The 21,185-nt window shown below is 36.3% G+C and overlaps 1 protein-coding gene across 18 annotated transcripts in view; it reads right to left on the bottom strand.

Moving 5' to 3' along the window:
• Positions 1–7,233: 7,233 nt before the first annotated feature.
• Positions 7,234–21,185, bottom strand: part of LOC125176953 (membrane-spanning 4-domains subfamily A member 14-like) — a 30,842-nt gene continuing 16,890 nt past the window's right edge. For 10 of the 18 annotated variants that reach the window (XM_047878912.1, XM_047878914.1, XM_047878908.1 and 7 more), the window contains 3 exons: positions 12,604–12,723; positions 9,907–9,963; positions 7,234–7,385 (listed from right to left, as the gene is read on the bottom strand). In XM_047878912.1, coding sequence (XP_047734868.1) covers positions 7,302–7,385; positions 9,907–9,963; positions 12,604–12,723 — 261 coding nt within the window. In that variant the 3' untranslated portion in view covers positions 7,234–7,301. Of the gene's footprint in view, positions 7,386–8,566; positions 8,649–9,906; positions 10,025–12,603; positions 12,724–21,185 lie in introns of all 18 variants that reach the window. The other 8 variants (XM_047878917.1, XM_047878918.1, XR_007156434.1 and 5 more) reach the window with 7 other exon arrangements.

The following is a 21,185-nucleotide window of genomic DNA, read 5'->3' as shown; positions in this document are numbered from 1 at the left end:
CTGACAGGTGTGAGGTGGTATCTCATTGTGGTTTTGATTTGTATTTCCCCGATGATGAGTGATGTTGAGCATTTTTTCATGTGTCAGTTGGCCATCTGGATGTCTTCTTTGGAGAAGTGTCTATTCGTATCTTTTGCCCATTTCTTCACAGGATTATTTGTTTTTTGGGTGTTGAGTTTGATAAGTTCTTTGTAGATTTTGGATACTAACCCTTTATCTGATATGTCATTTGCAAATATCTTCTCCCATTCTGTCGGTTGCCTTTTAGTTTTGCTGATTGTTTCCTTTGCTGTGCAGAAGCTTTTTATTTTGATGAGGTCCCAGTAGTTCATTTCTGCTTTTGTTTCTCTTGCCTCCGGAGACATGTTGAGTAAGAAATTGCTGCAGGCAAGATCAAAGAGGTTTTTGCCTGCTTTCTCCTCAAGGATTTTGATGGCTTCCTGTCTTACATTGAGGTCTTTCATCCACTTTGAGTTTATTTTTGTGTATGGTTTAAGAAAGTGTTCCAGGCTCATTCTTCCGCATGTCGCTGTCCAGTTTTCCCAGCACCACTTGCTGAAGAGACTGTCTTTATTCCATTGGATATTCTTTCCTGCTTTGTCAAAGATTAGTTGTCTATACATTTGTGGGTCCATTTCTGGGTTCTCTATTCTATTCCACTGATCTGAGTGTCTGTTCTTGTGCCAGTACCATACTGTCTTGATGATTACAGGTTTGTAGTATAGCTTGAAGTCTGGGATTGTGATGCCTCCTGCTTTGGTTTTCTTTTTTCAAGATTGCTTTGGCTATTTGGGGTCTTTTCTGGTTCCATACAAATTTTAGGATTATTTGTTCTAGCTCTGTGAAGAATGCTGGTGTTACTTTGATAGGGATTGCATTGAATGTGTAGATTGCTTTGGGTAGTATTGACATTTTAACAATATTTGTTCTTCCATCCAGGAGCATGGAATCTTTTTCCATTTTTTTGTGTCTTCTTCAATTTCTTTCATAAGCTTTCTATAGTTTTCAGTGTATAGATTTTTCACCTCTTTGGTTATATTTATTCCTATGTATTTTATGGTTTTTGGTGCAACTGTCCGTGGGATTGATTCCTTGATTTCTCTTTCTGTTGCTTCATTGTTGGTGTATAGGAATGCAACCTATTTCTGTGTGTTGATTTTATATCCTGCAACTTTGCTGAATTCATAAATCAGTTCTAGCAGTTTTTTGGTGGAATCTTTGGTTTTCCGTATAGAGTATCATGTCATCTGTAAAGAGTAAAAGTTTGACCTCCTCCTGGCTGATTTGGATGCCTTTTATTTCTTTGTGTTGTCTGATTGCAGAGGTTAAGACTTCCAATACTATGTTGAATAACAGTGGCGAGAGTGGACATCCCTGTCTGATTCCTGACCTTAGGGGGAAAGCTCTCAGTTTTTCCCCATTGAGGATGATATTAGTGTTGGGTCGCTTGTATATGGCTTTTATCATCTCCAGGTATGCTCCTTCTATCCCTACTTTCTTGAGGGTTTTTATCAAGAAAGGATGCTGTATTTTGTCAAATGCTTTCTCTGCATCTATTGAGAGGATCATAACGTTCTTGTCCTTTCTTTTACTGATGTGATGAACCATGTAAATTGCTTTGTGGATATTGAACCAGCCCTGCATCCCAGGTATAAATCCCACTTGGTCGTGGTGAATAATTTTTTTAATGTATTGTTGGATCCAGTTGGCTAATATCTTGTTGAGGATTTTTGCATCCATGTTCATCAGGGAAATTGGTCTATAGTTCTCCTTTTTAGTGGGGTCTCTGTTTGGTTTTGGAATCAGGGTAATGCTGGCTTCATAGAAAGAGTTTGGAAGTTTTCCTTCCATTTCTATTTTTTGGAACAGTTTCAAGAGAATAGGTGTTAACTCTTCCTTAAATGTTTGGTAGAATTCCCCTGGAAAGCCATCTGGCCCTGGACTCTTGTTTTTGATTGCTAATTCGATTTCCTTACTGGTTGTGGGTCTGTTCAAATTTTCTATTTCTTCCTGTTTCAGTTTTGGTAGTGTATATGTTTCTAGGAATTTGTCCATTTCTTCCAGATTGCCCATTTTATTGGCATATAATTGCTCATAATATTCTCTTATTATTGTTTTTATTTCTGTTGTGTTGGTTGTGATTTCTCCTCTTTCATTCTTGATTTTACTTATTTGGGTCCTTTCCTTTTTCTTCTTGATCAAACTGGCTAGTGGTTTATCAGTTTTGTTAATTCTTTCAAAGAACCAGCTTCTGGTTTCATTGATCTGTTCTGTTTTTTTTGTTTTGATAGCATTAATTTCTGCTCTAATCTTTATTATTTCCTGTCTTCTGCTGGTTTTGGGTTTTATTTGCTGTTCTTTTTCCAGCTCCTTAAAGTGTAAGGTTAGGTTGTGTATCTGAGATCTTTCTCTCTTCTTTAGGAGGGCCTGGATTGCTATATACTTTCCTCTTATGACCACCTTTGCTGCACTTCAGGGGTTTTGGGTTGTGGTGCTATCATTTTCATTGACTTCCATATACTTTTTAATTTCTTCTTTAGCTGCCTGGTTAGTCCATTCATTCTTTAGTAGGATGTTCTTCAGTCTCCAAGTATTTGTTACCTTTCCAGATTATTTCTTGTGGTTGATTTTGAGTTTCATAGCATTGTGGTCTGAAAATATGCATGGTATGATCTCGATCTTTTTGTACTTACTTAGGGCTGATTTGTGTCCCAGTATGTGGTCTATTGTGGAGAACGTTCCATGTGCACTGGAGAAGAATGTATATTCTGCTGCTTTAGGATGAAATGTTCTGAATATATCTGTTAAGTCCATCTGGTTCAGTGTGTCATTCAAAGTCATTGTTTCCTTGTTCGTTTTTTGATTAGATGATCTGTCCATTGCTGTGAGTGGGGTGTTGAAGTCTCCTACTATTATGGTATTACTATGGATGAGTTTCTTTATGTTTGTGATTAATCAATTTATATATTTGGGTGCTGCCACATTTGGCACATAAATGTTTACAATTGTTAGGTCTTCTTGGTCTATAGACCCCTTGATTATGATATAATTCCCTTCTGCATTTCTTGATACAGTCTTTATTTTAAAGTCTAGATTGTCTGATATAAGTATTGCTACTCTGGCTTTCTTTTGTTGACCATTAGCATGATAGATGGTTCTCCATCCCCTTATTTTCAATCTGTAGGTGTCTTTAGGATTAAAGTGGGTCTCTTGTAAACAGCATATTGATGGGTCTTGTTTTCTTATCCATTCTGTTACCCTATGTCTTTTGATTGGAGCATTGAGTCCATTGACGTTTAGAGTGAGTACTGAAAGATATGAATTTATTGCCATTATGATGCTTGTAGAGTTGGAGTTTCTGATGGTGTTCTCTGGTCCTTTCTAATCTTTGTTGCTTTTAGTATTTATTTATTTATACGTATATATTTTCATCTTTTCTCCCCTCAGAGAGTCCCCCTTAAAATGTCTTGCAGGGCTGGTTTAGTGGTCACAAACTCCTTTAATTTTTGTTTGTCTGGGAAACTTTTTATCTCTCCTTCTATTTTGAATGACAGCCTTGCTGGATAAAGAATTCTTGGCTGCATATTTTCCTGATTCAGCACACTGAATATATCCTGCCACTCCTTGCTGGCCTGTCAAGTTTCTGTGGACAGGTCTGCTGCAAACCTGATCTGTCTTCCCTTGTAGGTTAGGGACTTGTTTTCCCTTGCTGCTTTCATGATTCTCTCCTTGCTTGAGAATTTTGTGAATTTGACTATGATATGCCTTGTTGATGGACGGTTTTTGTTGAATCTAATGGGAGTCCTCTGTGCTTCCTGGATTTTGAGGTCTGTGTCTTTCCCCAGGTTAGGAAAGTTTTCCACTATGATTTGCTCACATAACCCTTCTACCCCCATTTCTCTATCTTCCTCCTCTGGGACCCCTATGATTCTGATGTTGTTTCTTTTTAATGAGTCACTGATTTCTCTAATTCTTAAATTGTGCTCTTTTGCCTTCATCTCCCTCCTTATGGTATATCCATAAAATGAAGCTTTATTTGACAGTGAAACAGAAGACATTACTGATTCATTCTATAACATGGACAAGCCTTGATAACATTACACTAAGTGAAAGAAGTCAGTCACAAAAGACATTCTTATGAAATACCCCAAAGAGGCAAACCCATAGAGACAGAAAGTAGATTAGTATTATTCAGAGGCAGGGTGAGTAGTTCAGGAGTTGTTCAAATGACTGCTAATAGGTTTGGGGTTCCTCTTTTGAATGACAAAAATGGTACAATGCTAGGTAGGTAGTAGTATTTGCACAACTTTGTGAATATATGAAAACACTACTGAAGTTTATACTTTAAATAAGTGAATTTATGATATGTGAGTGATATCTCAGTGGAAAAAAAATGTAAAGCAGGATGTGTGCCTGATTTTGTCTCTTTAGTTATGAAGTTTTGGAATAATGAGTCACCCTCAGTGACTCTTTCTTCTTTTGTGGAGGCCCCCAGGGTGGGCAGGAGTGGCTGTTTAAATTTTTGTATGTTTGATTTGCTGACCAGAGTGTGATCCAAATAGTGCTGCTGTCTTCCTTTCCCTAGTAAGGAAAGAGGATGGGGTCTTGATTCTTGTTTACATCTGTGTTCCCAGAAGCAAGAATTATGTCTGATGCACAGTAGGTAGTCAATAACTAGTGTTGGATAAATGAATGAATGAGTGCCTCCAATAGTTCATCACTTGGAACTAATTCTCTCTGGTTTCCTAATTCTAATATCTTGCTCTGTGATCACAAACAACCATTCTCTAGTTTCCATATATTATGACTCTGCCTAGAGCTACTCTTCGTGTTATTCTAGACCAGACTGTACAGCAAGGTGCATGTCAATGAGGGCAAAAATTGAGGTTGAAATTCCACCTGGGCTCCAGTTGCAGAGTTGGCTCCCCTTGTGCTAAAGTTGGTCATCCAGGGAAAGGGGGCCTCAATTCCTAATTTTACTGTCCAAAGGGGGACCCATCTTCTAATTCAACCCAGAAGGCCTACTGTTGCACAATCTCTCCTCTTGGACTGGGTGCTTTTTTCTAATTCTCACAAAGGCATCTTACGTGTTGGTAGCCATGTTTTCAAATCATTGGCCCCCTGAACCCTATGTTTCTTCCAAAATTATTGGCCTTTTCCTGGCATCATATCCTTTTTCATTCAGGCTGGATCCCATAGATCCAATTATTTTACCTTCTTATTAGAACTCACAAATGCAAGTTTCCCACATTGTAATTTCACCTTCTCTGTATGGAGTGTTGTAGGGAAACCCTCACAATCACATGGATAAGCAGCACAACAAATACATGGTTTCAAATCTCATTGGCTTTATCTGTGTTTTTCATCTGCCCTTTGACTATGATTTGATCATTTCTGTATCTGATTCATATAACTCTTAACCCAAACAAGTCCTTTACCAACTACTACCTTTCACTCTTAGATGACTGCCTAGCCATTTATTTCAAAGGAAAAATTAAGGCTGTCATGCCCTTCCCTTATGTCTCCCAATATATGTATTTACATGACAATTATTTCCTATTTGTTTACTTGCTGAGAACCGGGTATCCTTCCTCTGTTCCTAAAGTGTATATCTCTATGTCCCTGTGCTATTAATCTCATTTCCTTTCATGGGCTCATGATCCTTATTCCATCAGTTACCTCTTTGTCTGCAGTATATTCAAATCTTACTCCCTATTCTACATTTCCTCTTAAACTATATACGTACTCAAGTCTCTCTCCCTCTTTTTTTTTTAAGTTTATTTATCTTTGAGAGAGAGAGAGCATGAGCTGGAGAGGGGCAGAGAGAGAGAGGGAGACACAGAATCCAAAGCAGGCTTCAGACTCTGTGCTGACAGCTCAGCTGGGGCTCAAACCCACGAAACATGAGATCATGACCTGAGCCAAAATCGGGTGCTCAACCAACTGAGCTACCCAGGCGCCCCTCAAGTCTCTCTTATAGTTGTAGTTTCTAGTTGATGGTTGGCTGAACAGATGCTACTTCTTTCTCATGTCAACTCCAACGCCAAGAAATTAAAAAAAAAAAGCCCTTGCTACATTGGAAAACAGGAAGTGACATTATTGTTGAACCAGAATCTGTGAATTCCTAGGCAACAAAAAGTATACAGACTGTACTGAAGAAAGAGTGCATAACCTAAAGACACTGCAACAGAAGATGGTTCTAAATGGTGGAAGTTCCTGCATTTCATGAGCAAACGACATACACATATAGCACACAGGTATATGTACACATATAGTACACATATTCCACTCCTGAATTCATTTCTTAAAGAAATTATTCAAGGGGCAAAGAACTGTAGGCAACCTAGATGTTTATCTCTAGGAGAGTTAATGTGTACAATGTTCTGGATGCGTGCCGCAGAGTGTTGGGCAGCATTTAAAAATCAATTTGATAGATGTACTGATAGCAGTGTGGATAGATCTTAAAAACGTACCGCTGAGAGAAAAAAAAGTACGTTGTGTATGTATGTTGTGTGTTTGATCTACACGAATTACAAATACATGCTTACCGTACAATGTCATGCATTGTCTGGAAACACTTAAAAATATGCATATTGTATACAATGGAACAGTTGCTCTTGGAGGGAGGGAAATGTGAGTGGGGTATGGGGGATGGGACATGGTGTTTTTTAAAAATAGAGGAGGCTTACAGACATATAAAATTTCTAACAAGGTAATGTACCTAAAATGTTTATAAAATTCAAAGTGTGATAAAACATAAAGTAAACTTGGGGGCAAAGAAATGTAACATTTTGGGAGTTGGACTTTCTAGAAAAATGAAAATCCAAGAGACATTCATTCATTTAGTCCCAATAATATAGGGAGATATTAAATTATAATACACTCGACTCTGGGCAAGCAATGCAAATGTTAGCAACATCTAGGAAGAAGGAAATATTAGAATTTGTATTTCAAGCTAATCTATTAAGAGACACTCACAGGTAATGGGATCTTTTATAATTTATACTGACTTTATTTTCCACAATGAGATGATTTCCTTGAGTCAGAATTTAGCATATCATCATATAATATTAGATCTAAATCCCACTCCAGAAACATTATACCCATTTTTAGAATTTCTATTGTATGGAAGAATCTATGACCAGATTCAACTTGAGATAAATTTATGCTCACCTCCCCACAGAAGAAAAACCATATTTATCAATTAAAATTTTTATTAATGAAATGGGGGAAAGGAAATACTACGATGGACTTCATTAAAATGCATTTTCCAAGAAGCCTCTTGAACAAAATGAAGTTCTTCATTCACCACTATGCTTTCCTCCTTGACTCAGGTCATTACGGTTCTTTAATATGTAGGAAAAGGATCCCCTTCTGCCGTGTACCTGAGGTAAGTTGGATGTTAGTAAACTGAATCATTAATACACTCCCAAATAAATAACTGCAGGATTTGGGGTAGAATTTTGGAAAGAATGCTGATTGGAAAGTTCTCATCCTTGAGATTTAAAAATTAAACTATGGGCTTTTGGTGCTTTTAAAAAATTTTCCTTCCTCCTTCTTCCTCCTTTGCTGCCTTTTTCCCTTTTTTCCTTCTCTTTATTTTCTTTCTCCCTTCCTTCCTTTTTGTTTCCTTAGGTTGACAGCCAAAAATGATGTTATAGGAATAGATACATCCCTTAAAAATATTGATCACATAAGAACATATAGTTTTCTACTCAAACTAAATTGCATTATTTAGTATAGCGTTGAATACCTATCAGTTTAAATTCTAATTGGGTCGAGAGCTATATACATTCTCATAGGTTCAATTCATGATTTTTCTCTTTCAATTTATTCATAGGGAATTATGAAGTTGACGTGTGTGTATGTGTGTTTGGTGCGTGTGATCTAAATATACGCGTCCTCTTTTTCTCCATCTCCCAGTATTAAAATTTATGGCAGCCAACACTTACAGCATGAGAGTTTGATATTATAGCACAACATTCATTTCTGTAATCATTTAGATCCAATCTACTTTCTTGAATCGCATTTCCCACCACTCACCTCCACAAAGACTATACTCCATGCTAATTAATTTATTTACCATTTCATAAATATGCCTTGTTTGGGTTGCCATCTTAATCTGCAGAATTGCTTTTCTTAAATAACCTCTATTTTGAATTAATCTGATAAAACTATTTGGAATAGAGATGGGATTATCAGAAAAATTTTTCCCTTCGAATTTTCCACTTTCTCTTGATACTCAGAGGCTACATCTCCATTTCTACTGCAAAAGGCATTTCCTTTTGAAAATACGTGAGAGGTAATTCCATAGAAATTACAAGGGTGTTGAAAGCCTGATATCTGGAACACTGATTGCCTTTTAATACATTTTCTATAAAGTTTCCCTCTCCATTGCTAGTTTCTGGGAACCTAAGAAACATATCATTTGAGGATGTTTTCCCATATTTTGGTGTTCCATAATTTCCATAATCATACATTCCACACATGACACTTCTGATAGGAATGAAACCTAATAGTCTTGGGTATAGCTTTCAAAGCTGAGATTTACCCATATCATTCTTACCTCATCTCATAGCTTAGATGAAAGGTTTCCTTGGGCTCCTTCATTTTTTTCACATTATTTGGCAATTTGCATTTCCATTCTCCTATCAGAGCAATGGTTGATTTGATCTCAGTGATTTGTACTTTAGTATGAATGTTTCAATGCCTATCCTTACTTAGCAGATGCTTGAGGTGGAAGAAAATATTATCTGGGTATCAATGGCTTCATCCAAGTACATATGAAGGCTTAGAACCAGAAATATTTGAAAACAAGATCTGTAAGTATCTCCCTTCCCCTTTTCTCTCAACTCTTTTTTCCTACTTCTGCTCCAAGACCCCCGGGGTTCTAGGCATTCTGATTCTTTTTTTTTTTTTTTTTTTTTTTTTTTTTTTGTTAGTGTTTATTTATTTTTGAGAGAGGCAGAGCATGAGCAGGGGAGGGACAGAGAGAGAGAGAAACAGAATATGAAGCAGGCTCCAGGCTCTGAGCTGCCAGCATAGAGCCTGATGTGGGGCTTGAACTCATGAACAGCAAGATCATGACCTGAGCAGAAATCGGTCGCTTAACCGACTGAGCCACCCAGGCGCCCCTAGGCATTCTGATTCTTAATGATCATTTCCTAAATCTCCCTATGTATCTGGTCTAGAATACATAGATAAACCCCTCTTTCCTCCACATTAACGTTGCATTCCTTCTGAGTTGTTCTTCTGATTCAGTGATCCTTAAACCTGGGCCTCTGATAGGGGAACTGGGGAGGAAAGGGCAGATGTATCTTTTACCAAAGTTCTCTGATTCTGTGATGTTGAGGTCAGTTGGAGATAAAGTTTGTCTTTAGACATGAAGTAGTAGATGTGGAGGAAGTAGGAAAATGGATTTTACCATCTCTTCCAACTTCTCAGTTACTGTAAAATTGTGGTTTCTGAAAATGCCAGAGTCTACACTTTGCTATTCAACACGTTTTCTCAAACTTTGAAAATTAAAGGTATAAGACTTCAGTATTCCCATATCCCTGGACCTGCTTATAACCTCCAAAAAGTTCTTTTTGTTTGTTTCCAGTGAAATATCTATTGACTTAAGCAGACTCAAGCCAGAAAATCATCTATCTTCTATCCTGTTCTCTTACGAGGTGTGAACATAAAAAAATTATGTAATACAAAACATCTTTGTCTAGGGCAAATTATCGTCCCTCAGTTGTGTAGAAACCTGTTCAGTGCACATTAGTACAGTGTGTTTTCAGCTACCTTTAACACATCTTAGAGACGACACTAAAATCTTATTAAAACTTTAGTTCAGTTCTTCAAACAGGTTCATAATGGAAGCCAGTATCTTCTAATTCACCAAGGGAGAAAGGGGATACTTACCACATCTTTATTATCTGAGATGTTTAGCTTTGTATATCCAATGGGCCACTGTGCACGCTGTAAACAACTCCAAGATGGTGAATAAAAACAGATATTCTGAAAGGATTTTACCACTTCTCTGTTTCCAAAAATAAAATGTACATTCCTTACAGATATTTATACGTTAACACTTTTAAAATAATCAAAGCATTGTACAATTAATTGCAAGAAGATAAAAAACTAAGAGAAAAACTACTCAATATATCCTCAGCCCCCCAAACTGTGGTTATTTATATATATTTTCTTGATCATAGTGATAACTCAGAATTATTGAGGATGAGCATAAGCTGACAGTTTTCTGCCAAACGGATAAAGAGAATTATCGATTATGTTTTCCTGTGTGTGGTTTTGGGTAAGGTCAGCAAATTTTCACTGAAGCCAGTGGACCTCTAGAGAAGATGGACTTGGAACACTCTTGAAGTTCGGTGTTACAGAACTTATTTAATGGAAAGATGTTTAGAATTAGGCCTGTTTTAGGAAAGGGCCCTAAAGAGGAGCTTACAGTGGAGGGGAAAAAAAGGTTTGGGTTTATGACTAGACTCAACAGAAGGGCTTTTGTGTCCTATGGGTAGCTGGTTTCCTCCTGGGATTGTGCCTCTGACTATAAACCCCAGTAGACCCATATCCTTGTAGGACACTTGGATAGTTGCAGGCCAGAAGGGCCCAAAGCACTTTGTGACAAGGCCACCTTGGGCTATTGACACCAGTTTTCAATACTGACACCATTTGATAGCAACTGAATCCATGACATGTGAAATTATGGGCATGTTGGTAGATCACTGAGGTAGTCTACTACTACTCAACTAGAGGTTTGGAGTCCATACTGAATCTTTGGCTGTCAATGTTCTTGAATAATTTGAGATGGTCAATGGGGAAGAAGACCTTGGATTTCTTGCTTATATAAGCATTGGTGGTTCGAGAGATAAATTGGAAAAATGAAAGAATCAAGATTATAATTGCACTCCAACCCAGTAAAACGAGACATTCCTATTGTGTAAATATAATCTGAAGCAATATCTGGAGGCTTATGTTTATTCAAGGTTTTACTTTAAGGTATCCTTCAGGGTATGTGTCATAAAATATTAGCATTCCCTGCAGCCAGAAGATGTTTCTCTGATGTGTCATTTAACTGATTTCTGTTAGGGCTCAATTTTGTGTAGTGAAATAACTTGGAATTTAGACAATTTTTTATTAGAATGAATGTTCTGCAAGTAAAGAGCTCTGACCATGAGTAAGTAGATTAACATTTCTTTTCTTTTTTTTTAATGTTTATTTATTTTCAAGAGAGAGAGAGCATGAGTAGGGTAGAGGCAGAGAGAGAGGGAGACAGAGAATCCCAAGCAGGCTTTGCATTGACACAGGGCTCAAACCTACAAACCATGAGATCATGACCTGAGCCAAAATCAAGAGTCAGTCGCTTAACTGATTGGGCCACCCAGACGCCCCAACATTTCTTAGCTTATTTCTGTAATTGAGTCAGAGACATAAATCATTCCCTGAGGAAGTTTACAATCCCACTTGCTGTAAAATCACTTTCAAAGCTATGTAGAAATAAGAAAAATTCATCAAAATGCAAACCAATGTATGTGCTTTGGAGCTAGCTAATTAACTAAGAGTTTGAGATTTTGAAGTAAAGAGAGCTTGATGTATTAGGCTAAAAATTTAGAAACAGGCAACATCTGGTAGGCTCAAATCAGGAAAGCTGGTTTCTAGGTTTTGGTCAAAAGCCCATCTCTTTTGACCTCTGTCAAGCTCTGGGCAGATAGGATAGAACAGAAAGACAGGAATCCACAGAGAAGGTTTTAGAACTTATGGTTTTAACTCCCACCCAACTTGCTTAGCACTGATTCCTATCTCCTTGCCATCATAGCTTCTTCTCCCCCCCACATGAACAAACATATATGGTTAAATGCACAAATGTCCACAGTCCCACGTGGATAGAAACACAGCTATACACACATAGTGAAACACAAACATAGACACACTTAAAACAGACTCAGACCTGCTGACAGGAAGATTGACAGACACGAAGCAGGAAGTTCAGAAAGATCCATATAGTCGTGTGTATACAGAACTGATTACACATAACATTCCAAATCACATCCATTTATAGCGTTCGACTTTATTCTGTCTGAAGATCACATCCCTGGCGAGCATAAATCCCTGGGTCCCTGGGTGTCACAAGTACATAAGGATGTTATTTCCTTCTTTGAAGATCAAATCTTGCTAGAATACACTTGATCATTTAAGGTCTGGGAAAACTGGCTTCCGAGATGAGGTACCTAGGAAGAACTGAGCTGCCCATTATGAAAATACTAGGTGGGCCTATTGTATACCAGAATTGGTATATAATACCAGTTTTGAATACAATACTAATTCAATACCAGAATTGAATATAATGCCAAACCACTCAAAACACATCTATTAATATTTAGAATACATTCCATTTGCTTACTTGAGGTTTGGGGTGATCCTAGATTTAGAAAGGTAACCTGTAGTTTGAACCACATTTGTAGCAGAAAGCACACATCAGAGTACACTAATGATAAAGGTCACTGCCATATCCTGCCTAATACTTAACTACTTCGATCGCGCACCAAAGAATTTAAGTGTAACTCTAAATCTCTGACGAAATTCTCATAGAAACCTGGTATTTACCTCGGGCCAAATAGGAGCTTGTGTAGTCAAACTGTATATTATAAACTCAAATGATAGTATAAGCAGACCAATCACGGCAGCGCAGGCACTTACGATGTTCACTGCCATAGTATAGGACATCTGGAATAGAAAGAAGCGAGTCACCAGTCACCGGAAGTTATCCATATACATCACTGCCAGGTACATTCAAGTAGAAGATTTATACAAATCCTGATCTTTCCAGAATAGTAAAGGCCATCAAAAGGACTGTCAGAACTGCAGATTTGTCCCAATAACTGAACAATTTGGGAGAAAATAAAACTTTTGATGTAGCGTGCATATATTTATTCCTTCTCTGACAACTAATTGTTGAATGCCAATTCTGTATCATGTAAACTGTCCTCTGTGTTGTTAGATAAAGAGGCAGAAAAGAAGTGGTCCTGCTCTCAAGGAAGACTGGTGAGGAAGGTGAACAAGTGCCTATCAGATGTGAATAAGATGGAAAAAATGTTAACAATAGAACCAAATTTTCAGTGCCACACAGGCACAGATGACCAGAGAGCTAATGTTCCAGGAGTTTGCCATGGTTCATTTAACAGTGCTAGAAGGGGAGTCATGGGGAATTTTGCTGGAGAGATAGGTGTCATCTAGATAGATAGGATTTTATCTTGAAGATAGTGGGGAATTAATTACATCCCTCAAAGTGCCATTGTTTTCAGGCCACATCTTGTTAGGCTATGTACTCAGGACAATGCATATGTAAATGTTGCTGCATAATCACACTTTGTCCATAGATGAAGTCAGAGGAGAGATAAGCCCTATGATACTTTTGGAGGATGTCCTTGTCTTATACTTATTTCCTTGTAATCATTTGCATCAGTGGAATTCTATCTTTTTTTTTTTTTAACGTTTATTTATTTTCGAGACAGAGAGAGACAGAGCATGAACGGGGGAGGGGCAGAGAGAGAGGGAGACACAGAATCTGAAACAGGCTCCAGGCTCTGAGCTGTCAGCACACAGCCCGACGCGGGGCTCGAACTCACGGACTGCGAGATCATGACCTGAGCTGAAGTCGGATGCTTAACTGCCTGAGCCACCCAGGAGCCCCAAATCATACGTTTATCTATATGCTGTTCACTGTTGTACACTGATCTTAATTTATTCTTTTGGAATAAATTCCCCTTAGAGATAATTACATTAAAATAAAATGTTCATTAACTCTTAAAACCAAGTATTATTAGTTTTACACTTTCTTTCTTTTTGATTATTTCCACATAGATTTTGAAATCAACTTATCAACAATGAGAAAAAAATCCTTTTAGGACTTTGACTGGGATTGTATTGGATCTATAAAATCATTTGAAGGAAAACTGACATCTTAAAAGTGTTTGTTTTTCCATCCATGAACATACCCATTTATTTAGATACTGTTCAGTTTCTCTCTGTGATGTTTTGTAGTGGTCTATGCAAAGGTTTTGGAAATATTTCATTGACACTTAGGGATAAATTCTTGTTTTTTAAGTTTATTTATTTTGAGGGGGGGGAAGTGTGTGGGGAAGGGACAGAGAGAGAGGATCCCAAGCAGGCTCCATGCTGTCGGCTCAGAGCCCGATATGGGACTCATGCCCATGAACCATGAGATCATGAACCGAAATCAAGAGTTGGATGCTTAACTGGTTGAGCCACTCAGGTGCCCCTAGGGAAAATAATTTCTAAGTGTTTTATTTTTGAGTGCAATTGTAAAGGTGTTTTTACAAATTTCATCTCCAATACACAGAAATACAGTGGACTTCTTAATGTGAATTTGTATTCCTCAATGTTGATAAATTCTAATTAGTTGAATATTTTTTTTTGTAGACTTCTTAGGATGTATAGGAATGTCTATGAATAAAGCAGGTATTACCATTAACTTTTTAAACTTGATGGTTTTTATTCCTTCTTCCTGACTTAACTGCACTAGACAAGAACTCCTGTACAATATTATATAAATTTGGTGAAACAGTAATTACTGGCAACATTCAGATCCAAGGGAAAAACAGGTTTTTACCATTAAGTATAATATTAGCTATAGAATTTTTTGTAGGTGCCCTTTAGTGGGTTGAGGACATTCACTTTTACTATTTTGATAAGATCCTTGTAAAAAAAAATTTCAAATGCTTTTTCTTCATTTCTTTAATTACCCTAATATATTGAATCACACTGATTGTTTTTCGAACGTTGAACCAAGCTTGCATTCCTGGAATAAATTCTACTGCATTATGATTTAAAAAATATATCACTGAATATGATTTATGATATTTTAAGTATTTTGACATCAGCATTCATTATGGGCAGTGATCTTCTATTTTTCTTTTTCTTTTAAGGTCCTTGCTAATTTTTGGTGTCAGGATTATGTTGGATTCCAAAAATTCCATTGGAAAATGTTCCTTCTCCTTTGTTTTCTGAAATATTTTGTGTACCATGTGATATCATTTGTTCATTAAATCTTTGATAGATTTATTACTTAACATGTGTGCCTAGAATTTTCTTCATGGAAAGATCTTTAATGATTAATGCAATTCCTTTAACAAATACAGGGATATTTAATTTTCTATTTCTTCTTGTCCTTTTGGTAAGTTGTGTTTTTCACAGTTTATTAGTATAATGTCGTTTATAGCATTTCCATGTTATTTCTTTACTGTCTCTAGTATCTGTACTGATATTTCATCTTTAATTCTTGATACAGTAATTTATGTTTTATCTTATTGTTTCTTGATCAATCTTACCAGAGGTTTATCAATTTTATTAATCTTTTCAAAGAACAAATTTTCAGCTTTGCTAGTTTCTTGTGTATCTGTCTTCTATTTTATTGGCACCTGCTCTTATCTTTATTGCTTCATGCCCTCCACTTACTTTGTATTAAATATTCTCTTTCTTTTCTAGTTTTTAAGTTGGAAATTCAGATAATTGGACTTTAAACCCTTCATTTCTTCTACTATACACTTTTAAAAGCTGTAAATTTCCTTCAAGCATTGTTTTATCTCAAAAATATTGATATGTAGTGTTTCTGTCATTCAGCTCAAAATATTTTCTAGTTTTTTTGTGATTTTTTTATTCATGTGTTATTTATTAACTGTATTGTGTAATTTCCAAATATTTGGATTATTTCTTGGATATACAATGATTAATTTTTAATTTAATTTGCTTTCATTTTAATTTAATTCTATTTCAAGTTATTTCTGTTCCATCAGTAGGTTGCCTATAGTAAGAATAATAAACCTATTCTATAATATTTCGTGCAGTCATGTGAAATTTGTTATTATTTTCTGTTTCAGTGTATGCTGTATCTTGGTGAACTTTCTATGTGCAGTTTAAAAGAGTATGTATTCTAGAGTCTTTCTCTGTGTAGTGTTTTACAAAGATTAACTAAGTCAAATGTTTCAATTTTCTACTCCTGGTTTTTGTTCACCTGTTCTTTCAATTACTTAGAGAGACATGTCAAAATCTATTATGATTGTGGATTTTTCTACTTCTCCTTTTATTTCTTTTGTTTTTGCTTCATTTATCTTAAACTTCTAATATTAGATACCTACACATTTGTGTTAGTTATGTATTCCTGATGAATTAACACTTTATTACACTGAAATGTCTCTATTGGTAGTCACATGGTATGTCTTCATATTTATTGGTTCTTAATGATTATAACACATGAGCTTCCTTATGCTTACGCATGTCCATCTTTTCATGTATATTTTTTGATATTCTATTACTTCTAGTGGGCATTACTTGTTTGGCTAGTCTCAGGATATTGGAATTTTAACTGGAGTGTTTGTCTATTTACATGTGATATGATTATTGATATATTTGGGTTGTTCTATTTTTTTTTTTGTTTTTCTTTCTCTGCTTTGAGTTAAAATATTGTTTTTAAGGTTTTTATTTTACTCATTTGAGAGAGACAGAGATGGTACGAGTGGGGTAGGGACAGAGAGAGGGAGAGAGTGAATCCCAAGCAGGCTCTATGACGCGAGCGCAGAGCCCAATGCAGGGCTCGAGCTTACGAAACACCACAAGACCATGACCTGAGCCGAAATCAAGAGTCAGATGCTTAACCGACTGAGCCACCCAGGCACCCCTGGGTTAAAATATTTTTTAAGCTTTTGTTTCCTTAATGGGAAATTTTTTTATTTTTATTAATTTTTTTAATCTTTATTTATTTTTGAGAGGGGGGAAGCCGGAGTGGGGGAGGGGCAGAGAGAGGGAGACACACAGAATCCAAAGCAGGCTCCAGGCTCTGAGCTGTAGCACAGAGCCTGATGCAGGGCGCCAACCCATGAGCTATGATCATGATCTGAGGCGAAGTCTGACACTCAACCAACTGAGCCACCCAGGCGCCCCTCCTTAATGGGCTTTTTAACTGCATAGTTTTGTATTATTGTATAGTCTAGGTTCTACTATATGTATCCTTAATATATCACTCAGAATTAATATTGTCCCACTCCTTGTAAAACATAACACATTTATGGTATTTTAATTCTATTTACTTTTGTGTTACTTTTGTAAAATATTTTACTCACACATGTTATAAAATTGAAAATATAATGTTAATTTTTAAAGTGAGGTATATAATTGACATGCATGATTATATTGCTTTCAGGTGTACAACATAATGATTTGATATTTGTATATATTACAAAATGATCACCACAATAAGTCTAGTTAACATCCATCATCATACATAGTTAAAAAAATTTTTCATCCTAGTGATGAGAACTTTTAAGATTTATTCTTTGGGGCACCTGGGTGGTGCAGTCGGTTAAGCGTTGGACTTTGGCTCAGGTCATGATCTCATGGTTCGTGAGTTCAAGCCCCACATCGGGCTCTTTGCTGTGTGCACAGAGCCTGCTTCAGATCATCTGTCCCCCTCTCTCTGACCCTCTCTTGCTTGTGCGTGCTCTCTCTCTCCCCTCTCTCTCTCTTTCTTTCTCTCAAAAATAAATAAATAAAAACTTAAAAAAAGATTTATTCTTTTAGCAGCTTTCTAATATGCAATGCAGTATTATTAACAATATCAGTTGCCATGTTGTGTATTACATCCCTATGATTATTTATTTTATAATTGGAAGTAGACACATTTTGACTCCCTTCACTCATTTTGCCCACCCCCACCCTCCACTTCTGGCAACCACCAATCTGTTCTCTAGTTGTATAAAGGTTTGTTTGTTTGTTTTTTTTAGATTTTTAGAAATTTTAGACTTTTTGTAGAATATTCATGTATATATGTAAATTTAGATTTTTCTAGGCTGAGATTGCACTGTATTTATCTTTCTCCATATGACTTAGTTCATTTAGCATAATGCCCTCAAAGTCCGTCCATGTTGTTGGAAAAGGCAAAAATTCATACTTTTTTATGAGTGAGTCATATTCCATTGTGTATGTGTGTGTGTGTTGTTCTTGTATCTTGGCTATTGTAAATAATGCTGCAATGAACATAGGGATGCATATATCTTTTCAAGTTAGTATTTTTGTTTTCTTCAGATAAATCCCTGGAAATGGAATTGGTGGATCACATGGTAGTTCTAGTCTTAACTTTTTCAGAATCTGTCATATTGTTTTCCATAGCGACTGCACCAATTCATTCCCACCAACAGTGCACGAGGGTTCTCTTTTCTCCACATCCTCTCCAAAACTTATTTCCTTTTTTTTTTTATTGTAGCCATTCTAACAGGTGTGATATTATGGTTTTGATAGGCACTCCCCTGGTGTTTAGTGATTTGAGCATCTTTTCGTGTACCTGTTGGCCTTCTGTATGTTTTCTTTGAAAACAACAGGTGCTAGTGAGAATGTGGGGAAAGCAGAACCCTTTTGCACTGTTGGTGAGAATGCAAACTGGTACAGCCACTCTGAAAAACAGTATGGAGTTTCCTTAAAAAGTTAAAAATAGAACTACTCTATGATCCAGCAATTGTACTACTAGCTATTTACCCAAAGGATACAAAAATACTAATACAAAGGGAGACATGTACCCCTGATGTTTATACCAGCATTATCTATAATAGCCAAATTATGGAAATAGCCCAAGTGTCCAAAGAAGATGTGGTATATATATGCAATGGAATATTACTCAGCCATAAAAAGGAATGAAATCTTGCCATTTGCAAGGGTGTGGATGGAGCTAGAGAGTATTATGCTGAGTGAAAGAAGTAATCAGTAAAAGACAAATACCATATGATTTCACTCATATGTGGAACTTAAGAAACAAAACAAATGAGCAAAGGGGAAAAAAAAGACAGAGGCAAACCAAGAAACAGACTCCTAACTATAGAGAACAAAGTGATGGTCACCAGAGGGGAGGTGGGTAGGGGGGATGGGTAAAATAGGTGATGAGGATTAACGAGTATGTTTGCTGTGATGATTACTGGGTGTTTATGGAAGCATCAAATCACTATATTTTACACTGGAAACTAATATTACACTATATGTTAACTAACTGGAATTTAAAGAAAAACTTTTTAAAAATGTCTATTTCAATTCTCTACCCAACTTTAAACTGGTTTGGCTTTTTTTGCTATTGCTTTGTGCTTGATCTTTATATATTTTGGATATTAACTCCTTATCTGATATATGATTTGTAACTATTTTCTCCCATTCAGTAGGTTGGCTTTTCACTTTGTTGATGGTTTCCTTTGCTGTGCAGAAGTTCCTAATGTGATGCAGTCCCATTTGCTTATTTTTGCTTTTGTTGCCTTTGTCTTTGGTGTCAAGTCCAAAAAAAAAATCATTGTCAAGACCAATGTCAAGGAGCTTATGGCCTATGTTTTCTTCTAGGAATTTTGTCTTCAGGTCTTGCATTCAAGTCTTTAATCCATTTGAATTAATTTTTTGTATGGTGTGAGATAGTAGTCTAGTTCCATTCCTTTGCATTGTGGCTGTCCAGTTTTCTTTAAAATTTTTTAAAAAGTTTATTTATTTTGTGTGTGTGTGAGAGAGAGAGAGAGCACACAGCAGGGGCAGAGAGAGAGAGGGAGAGAGAGAGAATCCAAAGCAGGCTCCGCACTGTCAGCACACAGCCCGATGTGGGGTTCAAACTAATGAACCGTGGGATCATGACCTGAGCTGAAACCAAAAGTCAATGCTCAACTGATTGAGCCACCCAGGTGCCCTGGCTGTCTAGTTTTCTTCACACCATTTATTGAAGAGACTGCCCTTTCCCATTTTATATTCTTGGCTCCTTTATCATAAATTAGGTGACCATATATGCATGGGTTTATTTCTGGGATTTCTGTTCTGTTCCATTGATTTATGCGTCTGTTTTTATGCCATTTATCATACTGTTTTGATTACTATAGCTTTGTAATATAGTTTGAAATTAGAGACCACGATGCCTCCAGCTTTGTTCTTCTTTCTCAAGATTGCTTTTGGCTATTTAGGGGTACATTTTTTTTGTTTTTAGTAGTCAGTAAAGATATTAAGAAATAAAAAACACAATATTTTATCTTTACCTATATGTGGTAGGCTAAATAATAGCTCTATAATAGATGTCATAATCCCCAGAAACTGTGACTATGTAAATATGAGGCAAAGGGGAATGTATAGATGTGATTAAGTTAAAGGCCTTGAGATAAGGTTATCCTCAAATATCTGGTTTGGCCTAATGTAGTAACAAGGGTCCTTGTAAGAGGGAGGAAAGAGGACAACAAAGAAAAGACAATGTGTTTATGAGACAGAGGATAAGAGATTAGAATGGTGTGGCTCCAGCCGAGGAATGTGGCAGCCTCTAGAAGCTAAAAAAAGGCAAGGTACAAAATCTTCCCAATAGCCTCCAGAAGGAAAACAGTTCTGTCAACATTCTGATTTTGAGACTTTTGATCTCTAAAACTCTAAGATAATAAATTTATGTTGTTTTAAGTCAATAAGGTTGTGGTAATTTATTACAGCAGCAATAGTGCACTAACCTACTATATATTTATAATTTCTGGTGTTCTTTATTTCGTCTTGTGTGTCCAAGTTTCCATCTGCCACCACTTCCCTTCAGCCTGAAGAACGTTAATTTCCTTTGGTATTGCAGATCTGATAATAGAAACATTTCTCAGCTTTTTCTTATATGAAAATGAATTGATTTCACCATTGATACTAAGGGGATATTTTCAGTAGGTATGGAATTCTAGTTGACAGTTTTTCCCCCCAGTGCTTTAAAGATGCCATTACATTGTTTTCTTGTGTCTTTTTTAGAGTAGAAATCTTGCACATATGTTGATATATTTGTTTCTATGAGTCTTAACAGTTTTAATATTAATGTAAATGGTATTTTAACATTTGTTTATCCACTGGTTTCTGCAAGCATATAGAAAGATAACTTATTTGGTTTTTATATATCGAAGATATAAAATTCATTTATTTCTTAAACTTTGTCATCCAGAAATATTTTTTCTTCTTTCCAATATCATATACTTCCTTTTTCTTTGCCTTATAGCAATGGATAGGACACCTTAAATAAAATACCGAAGATATATGATGATAGCCTATATGCTTCTCTTGTTAAAAGATAAAGCATTAGGGGAAGTATTAAAATTTTCAGTTTTCACTATTAAGCATGATATTATTTCTCCCTCTCTCTTTTGACAGAT

This window comes from Prionailurus viverrinus, chromosome D1, assembly GCF_022837055.1.
Source record: "Prionailurus viverrinus isolate Anna chromosome D1, UM_Priviv_1.0, whole genome shotgun sequence".
NCBI lineage: Eukaryota > Metazoa > Chordata > Mammalia > Carnivora > Felidae > Prionailurus > Prionailurus viverrinus.
The sequence above is the reverse complement of the archived record's forward strand: the minus strand, read 5'-3'. Positions and strand labels throughout refer to the sequence as shown.